This window comes from Geospiza fortis, unplaced genomic scaffold (genome assembly GCF_000277835.1).
Source record: "Geospiza fortis unplaced genomic scaffold, GeoFor_1.0 scaffold131, whole genome shotgun sequence".
Lineage (NCBI taxonomy): Eukaryota > Metazoa > Chordata > Aves > Passeriformes > Thraupidae > Geospiza > Geospiza fortis.
The window spans coordinates 261766-276273 of record NW_005054391.1 but is presented as its reverse complement, the minus strand read 5'-3'; the positions used below and the strand labels follow the sequence as shown (position 1 = coordinate 276273).

The following is a 14508-nucleotide window of genomic DNA, read 5'->3' as shown; positions in this document are numbered from 1 at the left end:
AGACCTCATTTCTATCACTCCTGCATTATAACTGTCACCTTATATTCAACAATATAGATCCTGGTGCATGCAGAATAAAACAAGAGCCAACACATCTCTAGCAAATATAATTTAAAAAAATCCTTGAAGCTAAAAGGGACAGGAAGTAGCATACCAACTTTTTTCATTTTTCTTTTCAAAAAATATCACTGCAGTACTATAATTTCTGCTTAGTAATACAAGTTTTGTAACAAAACCAGTAACTACAGGTATGTAAAATATAAGGCAAAAGTGGCCCTTAAACTGTGGGTAGAGATACATCAGCACCATTAAAATTATTCATCATTTGGGCTGAGCTTTTTAAGAGGTCTGTTGATAACTTGTGCATTGCCTTGAAACTTACAAATAATTAGCCTCTAAATGGCTTGGATTATACCTTTCTACAGAGAAGGGATTTAAGAACTGACTTCCTGTTGCTTTACTTGCTGTAGATCTCAAAGGTCTGCTGTATTTGCTGTCCTCACAGTGAAGCATACACATTAGCCACATTCCACATTTAATACTCAAATACACCTGTTTAACAACTGAGTGTCATTTTCACTTTTCCCCTTCTGACTAGGAGGAATATGTTGTATCATTCTGTCAACATTTTCATAACAAAAATATGATGTTGAAAACGCTGGAATTTATGCAGAAACCTTTTCTATAAATTGATTATTTGTGAATTCACTTTGACCTTTCTGTGAATGCTCACCCAAAAGTCCTTAATGAAATTAACTTAAATTCTGAAGTACTTACATTAAGAAGTCACTGGCAGTAGCTCCCTATGATCCATAATCAGCATCTTCCACTCCAAAGATCAAATTCACTTCCATTTACAAAACACCTTTAGGAAAAACTTTTAATTGATTCAGAGAATTTACACAGTATGCAACTAAATGCTTTCTGACAGAACAAGTTATGTTCAAATTGTACTGGTTTATTTACAAGTGTAGTTTATAAACAGTAGCACAAACATCTTTACATGAAAAAATCTCGTTGCTGAAGTAGGCACAAAGTCAGAGATTCTTGAGGATATTTTCAGGAGGGACTAGGAAGAGGAAAATGTAATACAACAGCTGCTGGGCAAAACTACAAATACATGAGCATTGGCCCAGGTGCAATTTCATGCAAATATTTTCAACAGTTTAAGTTCTATTGGTGTTTACTCAGATACTAAGAAGGAAAAAAAAGTAATTAGTTCCAGAATTAAGGTGCCCTAGCTTGATTCCTAGTAGAATAACTTAGAATAACTGTTTTTATAAAGGTCAGTTTAACTTGTTTTACCTTCTGATGAAGTACCAAATCATAGGTTTTGATTCAAGTACTCAGAAGATTTCATGCAGCAAAGCTAATCCCCATTATCTTTATGTCACAGTTTTCGGTGATTTCCCATCAGTCTACAAAGATGCTCTGCCTTGTCCATAAGAATATTCCTCTACTGAGCTTTGAACAAGAGAACCATTCTTGAACAAATGGAGAGCTTGTGATGAACAGTCCTAGAGTTGCCATCTCCCAAATCTTTACTAATTTAGAAATTGTTACTCAAAATAATATAAACAAATGCTTGAATCAATGGAGGTAACTGGTTAAGAATACATTTATCACAGGTATGCAGCACTGAAATTTTCAGTGCTGGTTTTCTGTGCATTCATCTTCTTGCTGAACACACCTTTGGTCAGTGTGTACTCACTTTTGTGCTGAACTGAAGGGTTTTAAACATCTAAAGTTCTTAGATATTTTGCTTCTGAAGAGCAAGGCAACTTGTTTTCAACTGTCATATTCTGTCATGAAACATGCATTTCAATGCACAGACTTGTCTTTACAAGGGAAACAGCCTCAACCTATGAAATGTAAAATTTTGCATAATTAAAAAAAATCACAACCCTGTAGTAAAACTACAGTTAATTTCAGTATTTAAAAATAATCTTTACCACCAATTCCAGTTATTTAGCCTAGTAGCTGGTAAGACTTTAAAAACCCCTTAATTTTACAAATTGCTTGTATTTTTTCCATTTATCTGCAGCCCAAACTTAACAGTTTTTAATGTGAAAACAGTGTTTTTAAGATTTGTATCTGCCCTGTTCAAAAACCTAAATTTTTAATTAGTCTTTGATACTACCTGGTAGGCAAAATCCAATTTCTAGACTGTAGGCAAGGGAGACATTTTATTTACAAGGGATAATAATTTAAAAACCATTCTGTTTTCAATTGCTCCTCTGTATCTTACAGTCATTCTTTTAACATACTTAACATGAACCCAGCTGCATTTGCTCTTGCAAAGATGCAGATCATTCCCATTAAGGCTGCATTAAAATGAAACAAACTGACCTTTATAATAAACACTTCTCCAAAACAAAAAAAAATTATAATAAAATTTAAAAAAAAATCCTGTTCAGAAATGGATAATAATTTACCCTATCTTAAGCCTGCTACTCAGGCACTCCCACCAGCAAACAGAAAAATTCTCTTAAGTTAGTATTCAGTTGGGAAACAGTCAGCTTGTGTCCACATACAGTATCTTGGTTGCTTCTTCTTTATAAACTGGTCTCTACAAAGTCTTTAGTTATTAACTCTCCAAGGCATCCAATACTTTCATGATCTGTTGTTTTATGGCTTTGGTAGCATCACCTGCATTTGGAATCAAATACCTTAAAAAAATTAGAAAAAGCCATCATTAATTCACTATAAAATTTTTTGAGTATAAATTCCAGAATTCTTTTTATTCTTCCTCTGTCTAGGAGGAAGGGAATATATTAAAATGAAAAAAATACTAAGAAAATAACATTTAATTCCTGATTATACTACGAAACTTTCTCTTTGTGAACTTACAATTGTTGAGGAGTACTTTACAGGCCATCTTGGAAAGAAAAACTGACAATGGGATAGGTCAGGCCATTCCAGATCTTTACAGATAGAACTGTCTGACTGAAGCATAGAAGTCCTTGCTTGGATTTTGTTTTGTGGTATTTTGGTTTTTGTTTTTTCAATTCCTATAGCTCTAGATCAATCTGCTTCAGTCCGCAAGGTGGCGATTAAGTAATTCAACAAGCAGTAAAGTTCTCTGCAAAATTTTAATTTATCTTTAGAAACCTAAGGAGCCAACAGGCAGAGAACATCCCTAGTTAGGTAGGAAACTCATCTTCCCTCTCCTGTGAAAACAGAGCATCCCCTGCACATAATTCTCTCCAAGGAAGATGAGAAAACATCCAGCTGGTATCAGCAACCTTCTTAAAACAGTGCCAAGAACAGCAGTCTACACCAGTGGAAAAAAGCCTGATACACCACTCCATCTGACCCCTTCCCCCTCTTAAGTGTGCAAATACTGAGCATGGCAACATGTCACTTCCAGGAATCAGGTTTCAGGGAATCAGAGTTTTGAATTTAGGCTCTGGACTCCTTGCACAATGCACAGAGAATATGAGTCAGATGTCAAAAAAAAAAAAATTACTCCATCATACTCTTAAATCCCACTCTTCACAAATCCATACTTCTGCTGCAGAGAACTGTCTACTTCATTTTTATTTAAGACCTATTACAAAAACAAAACACTTGCACACATCCCATCCCCAAGAACTGTAGTTGCAGTTCCTCTCTTCTGGGTCTCATAAACACCCATCATTTTACTGCAAATCTTTTTCCCTAGTTCACATCTGATTTATGTATTTCTAAATAAAAACTATTATTTTTGAACTGAATTCTGGGAATTACAGCATACCCCTGATTTCCAGTGTACAGCATCCTGGACATCATTACCATTTACACCTCTGCTTCTAAGATGGCTTACCTTTCAACTGCCAGGATTTCTATGCCTGAAGTATTGCTATTTCCATACTTAAAGGTGATCAGTTCTGGGTGTTTCTTCTTGGATGTGATTTTGACGACAGAGTTGAGTGCCTGTCGAGACTGTATGTAAGCCAGTCCCTTTCGTGATGGAATCTCCCTCAAACAGTACATATGAGTTGCTGTTACTAGAAGATGACTTGAAGGAAAAGAAAAATACAAATTAATTTTGTTAATTAATTAAATATCAGCTATTTAGAAAGTTAAATTCTATGACTAAACTACATGGAGAGAGCTAGATAATACAGCTACTAAAGGTTTTAGTACTTCCATAATATCTAATGAAGAAAGCTCTACAAAAGACTTCAGAATTTCCTTGAGTGCTGTAGCATAGCCATTTCTGAAAACAAACATGGCATTGCCCGCAGCATTATTGGTGCACAGCCCCTCTCTCCCCTTTCAATTTTCCTTACTACCTGGTTCTTCAAAGCAAAATTTTACACCAGGTTTTATACATAATTACCATTCTATAGCACTGCAAATACAAGAATGCAAATACAGTAACACTTTGTTCTAGTTTGTTTCACACTTTCATTTCCTAATGTAATAAAAGTCTAAGTTAAGTCACCAACATTTGTTTTTTAGAATGTATATCAAGATGGATGTTTTCACTGAACTTAATTTCAGTACCTGGGAAACATATGTCCATTTTCTTTTACTTCATTACATGGAAAGTTATACTTCACATCAGGTTTATTTATCCACGTTTGGATGTTGACAACCTCTTTTCGATCATCGTCCGACATTGAGGAACTGTCAATTTCATCTGGTTTGAAGGGAAGGGGTAAAAGCAGTAAAAAAAAAATTCACACCCATCAGCCAGCTTTTCAATTTGTTTAAACCCACTGTAGCTAGACCAGTTCAAAGCAAGTGTACCTAACCATAGGGAATTATTGAGAGGGAAGAAAGAAAAAGGCATATGTGATATTTCTCTCTTAATTTTCTCTCAACAAAGTATTTTTAGGTCAGGGGGTATCTTAGGCTGGCCTGATTTGTCCACGCAGTAAAGTCTCATGGATTTCTCTCACAATGGAAGTCACTTGTCCAGACTTTCCTTGAAGCCATATAAACCTTTTGCATTTAAACCACCAATATCTTTTGGCAAGGAGTACCAAAAGCAAGCCAACCACAGTCCAGGAGAGTCTTCCCTTGTGGGTTCTAGTTTCTTTTACGAGAAGAAATGAACACCTGTTGATCCCTTTCAAGGATAGGCATTATTTTTGTGGATCACTTTTCCTCCCTTAAAATGCCTCTTTCACATAACAAAACTCCTAACATTCAGCTGTGCCTTTTGTGGAAGTAATATCACATCTTTCCTCACCCTAATTCTGCCTCTCTGAACCTTGTCCTGTTCAAACATGGTTTCTAACACCAAGGGCAGAAGACACAATATTTAATGTGTGGGTGAATCATAAATTTCTGAGCATTTGATTTGCTTTTCTGACTGTTAATGACTGCTTATTTATTGTAAACCCACTGCAGCTGGACACAGCCAAATCATTCTAGCACCGCTGGATCTGAAACTAGAAGTGGTTGGGGGTTTTTAATGTCTTTCTTGCATTAAATTCATACTGAATTTCATGTGCCATTTTATTACCCAGTCATGCCTATTAGCAAAAGACTCAGTCTGCCCTTACTGTCTCAGTCTGCCAGATAACCTTGGATCATTAGCAAAAATTGTTGTCTTTGCCTTCACATCCTTTTTTAAGGACATTTAAGAACATATTCCAACCCAAAATTTTCAGCACAGACCTCTGTGAAACACCCACAACTCCTGCACGTGCTATTACTTAGTTGCAAAATACTGCTTCTATGTGTAAAGTTGGTGATTACGTTTACATAGTAATTTTGGTGTTACATTAGAAGAAATTAAGCAACCTAGTTATCTAACACAATCAACTATATTAACTCCATACAAATTACTCCCAGAAATAACTCAGGACAGCTCTTCAAAGAGCCTTTTTCAAAGCCAGTTTCCTAGACTTTGTAAAACTACTTACTTCAATGCCATTCAGAATCTGAAACACACTTTGGGAAACATTTTCACTGAAAAATACATTATGGAATTGAAGCAAATGGAACAATAATCCACCCTCATGTCACAGAATCACAGAATGGCTGAGGACAGAAGGGATCTCTGGAAGTCACCTGGTCCAACCCACCTGCTCAAGCAGATCCACCTAGAGCAGGCTGCAATGATTACAGCTGCCTGCAATTACTTACTACAGAAAAACCTCAAACACTAAAACTTCACAAAACCAATTATTCAGAAACAGGTTCACTTTTTGCATTCTTCTGTATCAAGATCATATATATTTCACTTCATATGTGTTGGCTTTGCTTACTCCAATTGCTCTGATTCTGCTTACTTACAAAGTGTAATAGTGCTTTTAAAAGCAAATATTAAATAAATAGAACTTAGTAAAAAACTATTACTGAAAACACATTCTAGACAACCTGTCTTGGAGGAGCTGGTTTTCTGAAACTACACAGACTTTGCAAAACACTATTATGGATGCTCAAAGAACTGTGCAAACTTAATTACATGGTATTTGGAGAAATATCTTGTTGGTATTAAAGCTTCTGCCTGATAATTTCACTTTGCCCCTTCACAATTTTTATTGCAGATGATGATCAACTGTGTGTCATTATGTTATTTAAACCTGTGACTCTCATTAATCTTCCTGAACTGCTTCTTTTGCCTATCAAAGATTCTCAGACTAGTTACTTGTTTCTCCAACACAAGCTAAACATGCCTTTTGGCACAGAAGAGTTATTTGTGAGATGATGATTGGGAGTGGGCTAAAACTACCAGAGCAAAACCAGGGCAACAGTAGGTTGGAACCATTCTAATGTTAGAACTGCTCTCAAAAAAAACCCCAAACAAACCTTTATGAAATGTGTGGTGTTCCAATTTTGCCTGTAGTTTTTCAATGAGATAAAAAATTTAAATAAAAAATTGCATGTTTTTTTTCTACAGCAATCTGCACGCATATCAAGAGATGAATCAAATATTAATAGATTCAGTGCTAAAAAGCCAAGTCTGAAACACTGGAGAGGTGTGCACACATTAGCCAGTTAAAGTCTAGCTCCAACTATACTTCAAAAATTCAGATCATTACTCTAACTGACAATACTAGACATTTAAACTGAGATACATCAGCCAAGCCAGGTCTTTTATATTTTGCTTACTGTTGTAATAAAGGCACAACTGCCAGTTTACATGTACGAGATCAGTATTGCAAAAGATCTTTACTTGAGAAATAACAAGTGGAGACAAAAGATCCCCTAAATCTGCTTATTTCAATTTCTTCCTGTTGGCTGTTTGGTGCTTACCCCAAATTACTTTTTATTTAATCTTCTCCTATGTATTTGAAGAGGGTCAGTCCTAGGCATTACCATAACATACATGAACAACAGTAATAGACAAGTATCATACTGCAAGACAAAGATGTAAGATACACTGTTTGGTTTAGTCCAATTTAATAACTTTGTCTAAATAAGCTAATCTAAGTAAAAGAAAAATTCTCTACTGTACCAGTATCATATTCTTCTTCATCTCCGATGCTGAATACCGGCTTCACACCACGGTAGGGTTTTCCTACTCTGTCACTGCTGCTGACATGTCTGTTGGCAATGAAAAGGGCAGGAGAAGGAGAGGGACAGAAGAAAAGTAACTTTCAAACTGATGGTCTGAGTTCCACAGTAACATATTAGCAAAATGTAAACACAGCTGTGCAACAGAGAAGGACAAGTGACTCTCATGAAGCAGCCTGCAAGGAAGAAGTGAGTGACCCATCAAGCAACTTGGTTAGTTAAAGCACAGAGTTCAGTCACTTTGGGAGCCTGACTGTTGTAACAGAGCAAGTGGAAAGAAATACTGTTTTGTTTTAAAAAAAAACCCATCTTCTGCTCACCTTCTCAAATGGCAACACACATTAGAGACCTGAAAACTGACACCATGCTATGTTTCCAGCATGAAACAAAAACATCTGGACAGTCAGGGCAACTTCACAAGGATGCCAAATTCAGATAAAGCAAAAAACAAACACTATTAACTAACATGTCTGGAAATTTATTTTTCTGGTTAATTCCTCGAAAGATAACAAAATGCTTTAAGAACTACACAGTGGGGTTATTACAAACCATCTGTGGTAGTCTAAACCCTGACTTCCTGTGCATTACTTCCAGCTTGAGTCAAATCATGAAATATTTGCTCAAACAATTCCTACTGCTACAATCCCAGCACCAGTGTGATATTCATGTGTTGTCAAAAATCACATTTAAATTGTTTCTACAGATCATATCAAATGACACAAACACACACAACTGAGTCTTTATGTGTGACAGTAAAATTGCAAATCCTGAAATATTTTAAAGCTCCAGCTCAGAACGCTGCGATTACATGGTCACAGCTGAATTAAAAGCTCTTGCCCTCAACTGTTGAGAATACCTGAAAAATATGAGAAAAACCTGGAAGTTCAGAAAGCAATAATACAGGCAATTTCTGAAAAAACCAAACAGTTCATAATTTTAGCCTTTAGAACTGGCAACACTTAGCAGTTTTAAAAAACTCAAAGTAAAACCAGAAAATCTGCCTGTCCCTTTCCTCCAGTTCAACAACCTCCTTTCCCACACTATGTGTTTATGTTTCCTAACTCTAAGCCTTGGTTCCTGTTTAAAGTACATTCACAAACTCCAGTTTAAATGCTACTGTAGAATCAAGGTGGACAGGGAACAGGTTTAGTAACATGTAAATTAATGCTATTACTTAGGGATATCTGAAAGTAGAATTGAAAGTTAGAAAAGAAAACAACATTTTCTATGGGTAAAATTTACTAATATAAACAAAATAAGGAAAAGTTTAAAAACCAAACAAACAGAAATGTGGTCTACAATGGCACAAAAATAAACATACAATAACATGCTCATTAGTGTTTAAGACAATAAGCATCAATGACACTGACAATCCAAGAGGGCAGTGCTTCCATATGGAGGCTTTTGTAAATATGCTTTAGCAATACATAACCAATTGAGTAAGAAGCAGCACATTTAAATAATGTCAAATTGAATTATACAGAGAGGATCTAAAAGCAGATCTCACTGGTGTTTATCAAATGAAGTTAGTCAGGACAAGAGAGTAAACAAGAGAGTAAAAAGCTACTTTATAAAAGCCTGGTAACATTCTTAAACTAGAAACCGATTCCCTTTAACCTGTTTTCATGGAAGACTATCATTACATGGTTACAAATTGAATGCAATGTCCTTTGGTGGCAAACCTGCCAAATGAAACATCCTGGTGATAAACACAAAGTAGATCTAATCGAATTGATACAGAAAAAAATACCATTCTAGGTTTTTAAGAACTGAAATTTTAAGAAAATACTCTAGGGATATAAAGTGTGAGCTAATTTATTCTTGCATCTACCCAATGAAAGAAGATGTGCAATAGGAGTGAAAGGAATAAACAAAATCACCAAAGTAAAATCTCAATATATTAAAACTTCTTGCTTACAAATACAGATTCATGCATCTCTGAGTTATCCAAGAGTCACCATATTTAATTTGATATTTTAGCACTTGCTTACCATATTCTAGAAACACATCAACAAAATGTGGGGTACAATCCCCATGATCTTAAGTATTTCTAAATTAACAAAATATACTATGTGCTATTGGGCCATTCCCATTGTTCTTCTTCTACAGAGCACTACTACTGATTTTTCTCACATGAGCAACACCTTTCTGGGATGCCTTCGGGTAACTCTCAGCTCAAATTATGTACTAATTACTTGAAAGAAAAATTAGTCAAAAATCCTTGAAAGCCCACTTTTAAAATTTTCAATAATTCATCCAGCACTAACCTTCATGCATTTCAGTGTAAGTGGGTCAAAAGCTACAGAACTCCTAAAGTATAACCAAAATTCGAAAGTGATTATGCATGAGCTGCTCTTCAATCATCACAAGTAATTTTATAAAAACTCAAGTCACAATTCTGATTTCTGAAATAATTATAAGACACTGTATGTGAGTCAAATGTGAAGGGCCTCCACATTTGCATGAAATGTAGTAGTTATGTGAACAAGATGAGGTAGAATTGCAAAGCATATTTACTTATCAGGTTTTTTTCCCCCCCAGTAATGAGCATGTCTGCTTCTTTCAGCATGTTCTATCACCAATTGATAAGATGCATAAAAATTTGAGACTTCCAGGCAGAATTTCTGTATGGGTTCCCTGTCATATCTAAGTTCTGATGATATTTTATGAAAAGTTTACTTTTCATAATTATAGTCTCTCTTGTTAAAACCTTAAGCCATAATTTGTTCAGTAATTGTTCCTGATTTCTTCTACTAGTACAGGTTACTAATAAAATGCATATAGGAAATGACAGGTTAAAAAGAAATCCATAAGAAGCAATAGTAAGGAAGAGAACAGAAATAACAAAGCAGAAACTAAGAGAAGAAAGCACTGCCAATACATTCTTTTTTCTTCCTTTAGTCTCTTGACCAGTGCTTATAAAAAGCAACAGTTTTAATATACTTCAAGAAATTAAATTCATATCAAAATATGCAAGCAATCTTGTCAGTGTAACCAATGCTTACAAACATTGTGATGCCATGCTAAATACAAGAAAGGTGGTTTTAGTCAGACTGCTTAATTATCAAGCTTACCGCTCCAGGCTTGCTCTGTCTGGCCAGGAAATATTGAAAGGTATTCTACAGTACATTGGGGCAGAGGACAGAACAAAAGAATTAAAAAAATGTAAAGGAAAAACCTAGATAAATAGCTGAAATTCTCTATATTGGCAATGTATCTTCTTCAAGGAGGATGCTTGTAAATAAAAACAAGACTTCATGAAAGCTGGACATGAGGTAAAGAAATATTTGCAAAAAAATCTACTAAAAGTTGCATTTTGTATGCTACCTATGGTGTACATGTAAGCATTACCTGATTTCACAGAATGGCCTGGGTTGGAAGGGACTCTAAAGACCAACTTGTTCCACTCCCTGCCCTGCACAGGGATACCTTACACCAGACCACACTGCTTAAAGCTGCATCCAGCTTGGCCTGGAGCATTGCCAGGGATGGAGCAGCCACAGCCTTCCCTGGGCAACCTGTGCCTCACCACCCTGTAGAGAATTTCTTCCTGATATCTAATCTAAATCTACCCCTTTTCAGTTTAAATCTTCACAGTCATTCAGTTTAATACCTCACAAAGCAAAATCTACCAAACATTATTTAAGAATATTTTGCCTCTAATAGTGAAATAGAAGTAATAATAGTATTTTAGAAAAACATTTTCCAGCACAGAAAGAATGAATGATCTGAGGAACTATTAAAAATTACTCATCATTTGGCATGTGTTTTAAATCCTGCCATCAAACAAATGCAAGGTTTCTGAGATTCCTGAATACCAGTGTGTTGCTATTCAACATACACCTTCAAAGGCTGGAATTTAAAGAACTACAACAAGCATTTCATTTAAAGCTCTGGCAGATGAATGCTGTTTTTCTTGTATTTAGTTAAGATAATTATTTGGAATGATCACTTCCAAATTTGAAAGTGTTCCTCAGTCTACTTGCACATTCTCATTCCTTGCTGTACCTGAAGACACAAAAACCAAACAAGCATCCATTCTGAGTTTGAAAAGCAGCTTTACATATGGACTTGGAAAAATTCGAGATCTTTAAAAGAGGTAAACTCAATTTGCCAAGATGCAGCAGTGAAAAAAACCAAAACAGAACAAAACCAACCAACCAAAAGAACCTAACCAGAATCCCACTGTCATTCATCTATTTCATTAGAGTCAGGATGGGGCGGAAATAAAAGTGAAATCATTGCTCACTTTCAGATTAAACACAAAATTGACACACTCTAAGAAGTGAAATTAAGTGACAAATTCTAGATAAACATTGAAGGCAACAGGGACCCACATTGGCCTTCCAATACTAAGGAGCACAGTAGGCTCCATGGGTCATGATAAAATTGTGAGGAGGGTAGGGGTAGAAAATTAAAAAACTGAATATGTGAGACAACTTTTTCCTAATTAGCCCAGTTTTCACACTTACAAACAGCCACATGAAATAGGAAGTCACTTTTCCCAGATAATGCACAGTGAGATATAAACAACGCACCTGTCCACTGGAGTAGATGTATTTTCAATAAAACTGATAACTTTCTCCTTCACATTCACAGATTTAGTCTTCAAAGCAACTGTCATTTTATTCACTAGGGATTTCACTCCTTTTCCATCACCTGAACCGTTAGGAGAATCACCCTGTAAAAGTAACTCCTCTCAGGATTAATCATATAAAAGTATGTTATTTAATCTCAATGAATTAAAAAGGAAACAGACTACAAAAGAGAAATTTACTTTGTGGTACACAACTGAGTATTTCTTTAGAATTCTATCAAATAATAGCAGTGATATTGAGGAAAATATCATCCCATAAAGCAAGCTTGACAAACTATGTTACTGAGCACTCTGCTATGGACATCTAAACAAAAGAATCCTATTAGTGATACATTGCATCTAAATCAAAATCTAAATTCTACACATAATACATCAGAAAAGATACAATTTTGAGCTTTGCCATGAAATTGTATGCCACTTTATAGTAACTTGCTCCCAGAATGAGTAAGAGGCAGAGAAAGAGTTGTCTATTACACATTTTCTGCTGGAGAATGACTACAGCAAGTTCTTCCCTAAAAACTCTTCCCCTCAAGAGGACAAAAATGTTTGGGTCACCTATGACTAGACTGTGATCATAGTTTGAAATTAAACACACAAGTGAAAACAGCCATAACTTGCAATTTTATGGAATAGAATGAGGAATGTGAAGAAAAACCACATGACACCTACGGCTCCCATCCCACTGTAACACACTAAAATTTCACTTACATCAACAGAGCTTACGCTATTTCTTGAGCCTGAGGTACTAGCAATCCAGTGGCCATATCCATTTTCTGGTCCTTCCACATTGATATCTGCTAAGTGCTGTTGGAGGGCTGTTAAAAGGCCATTAAAAACATTCAGAATTACACTGGACTTAGTCTGTTGACGAAAATATTGTATATACCCAAGTCTAATCAGTAACAGTTATTTCCCCACAATTCAATAAAGTAGATAAATTCAGTGGTCACTGTAATAATCCTCAGCTTTTCTTTCAGCAGTATAAAGGCATTTTAAGAAAATCGAATTATCTAATGCCTATTTATCTACCTAACACACTAATTATTTTAGTAAACATTTAGAATACAGCAGCAATTAAAAATAAAGCACTGCTTTGATCTTGAAGACAGCTCTTACAACACCACACATATTGATTAATAATGCCCCTATTGTATTGTTAATAATGTCATATTGTAGGACAGATCTCACCACTGTTGTAGAGCCTGATTGATTCCAGCAACAGCCACTTATCAATTATGAATTCCTGATTTAAGATACATAACAGCATAACAGCTATTAATAGCAATTATGAAGTTGCATCTCCATATGAATTTGCAATCTACAGTGGCTAAAACATCAAGAATGACAAGCTGGAAGAAGGAATTTCTTCAATTTCTGCATTAATTTTTCACCACTCAGAAATTTGGGAAAGCCCTAAGAGTTAACCACAAATGTGTAAGTGCACAGTGTTTACTTACACAAAACAAAAATCTGACAAATGAGACCTAGTTGCTGTTATTATTTAGACGGTTTTTAGCAAAAGCCTCAAAAATACCAACAGTGTTAAGACATCAGGATTTTTCAAGTCAAATTTCCTTATTAATAAGCTTACCCATAAAGCCTCCTTTGGCAATGCTTACGTACTCCTTATTTTTCTGCAACAGAAAAGATAATTCTGATCAGAGCAAAAACCTGAGGAATGAGTTTGGCAAGTATGGTAATGAAACAGGGGTTAGTTTGTTTACTAAAAACAATGTAAAAACCAGTTCAGATTTTAAGGTGAAAATGTTTTGCCATTTACCATTAATGACACATGCAGATATCCTTTACTCCAGCTGTTAAATCAATTTAATAGTACCTGTAAGAAATGTGCTAACACCATGTTCATGTACATGTCTTCCTCTTCCCTGCCACTTCCCATGAAGCAGAGATGTTCCCCACCAGCTATGGAGCCAGACTCAATAGATTGTTTTTGTGCTTCTAACAGAGATTTTACAGACTGTGCAAATTCTGATGGGTTTTGAAGCATCTGTGGAACAAACAAACAAAAAATATTGTTTGACATCAAGATATTGTAAGATGAGTTGTGAAAAGAGACAAACTTTGGGAATGGTTACAATTCCTTGAGCACAAGCATGGCAACCTCAGCACTGTGCAAGTCACACACACAGAACCTGACTGAGCCCTCATGTTACATAAAGAACATTGTGAATGGTCCTTTACTTCCTCACCCCACTTGCTCTCCCCAGGAAAGAAACACAGCTTACATTTGTTAGTTTATTTCTGAAGGCATCAAGTAAGAGTGGAACAAGTCTTTGCAACTTTCATATTGCATTGATTCAGTAACACAGCAGTGGGACTGGTTTCCACATTTACACATGCTTGGGCACAACACATCCAAGCTTTGGAGATATGAAACCCTTTAAACTACCTAGAATTTCTAGATGCTAGTAAAGTCTTCCTCTTGTTGTCTT

The 14508-nt window shown here is 35.6% G+C and overlaps 1 protein-coding gene across 1 annotated transcript in view; it reads right to left on the bottom strand.

Annotated features, from left to right (window-relative positions):
• Positions 1-866: 866 nt before the first annotated feature.
• TBC1D23 (TBC1 domain family member 23) overlaps positions 867-14508 on the bottom strand; it is a 25796-nt gene continuing 12154 nt past the window's right edge. The window contains exons 11-19 of the mRNA XM_031060803.1: positions 13893-14063; positions 13647-13689; positions 12764-12870; positions 11997-12139; positions 10533-10577; positions 7400-7488; positions 4492-4627; positions 3806-4000; positions 867-2669 (exon numbers count right to left, since the gene is read on the bottom strand). Coding sequence (XP_030916663.1) covers positions 2588-2669; positions 3806-4000; positions 4492-4627; positions 7400-7488; positions 10533-10577; positions 11997-12139; positions 12764-12870; positions 13647-13689; positions 13893-14063 — 1011 coding nt within the window. The 3' untranslated portion in view covers positions 867-2587. The remainder of the gene's footprint in view (positions 2670-3805; positions 4001-4491; positions 4628-7399; positions 7489-10532; positions 10578-11996; positions 12140-12763; positions 12871-13646; positions 13690-13892; positions 14064-14508) is intronic.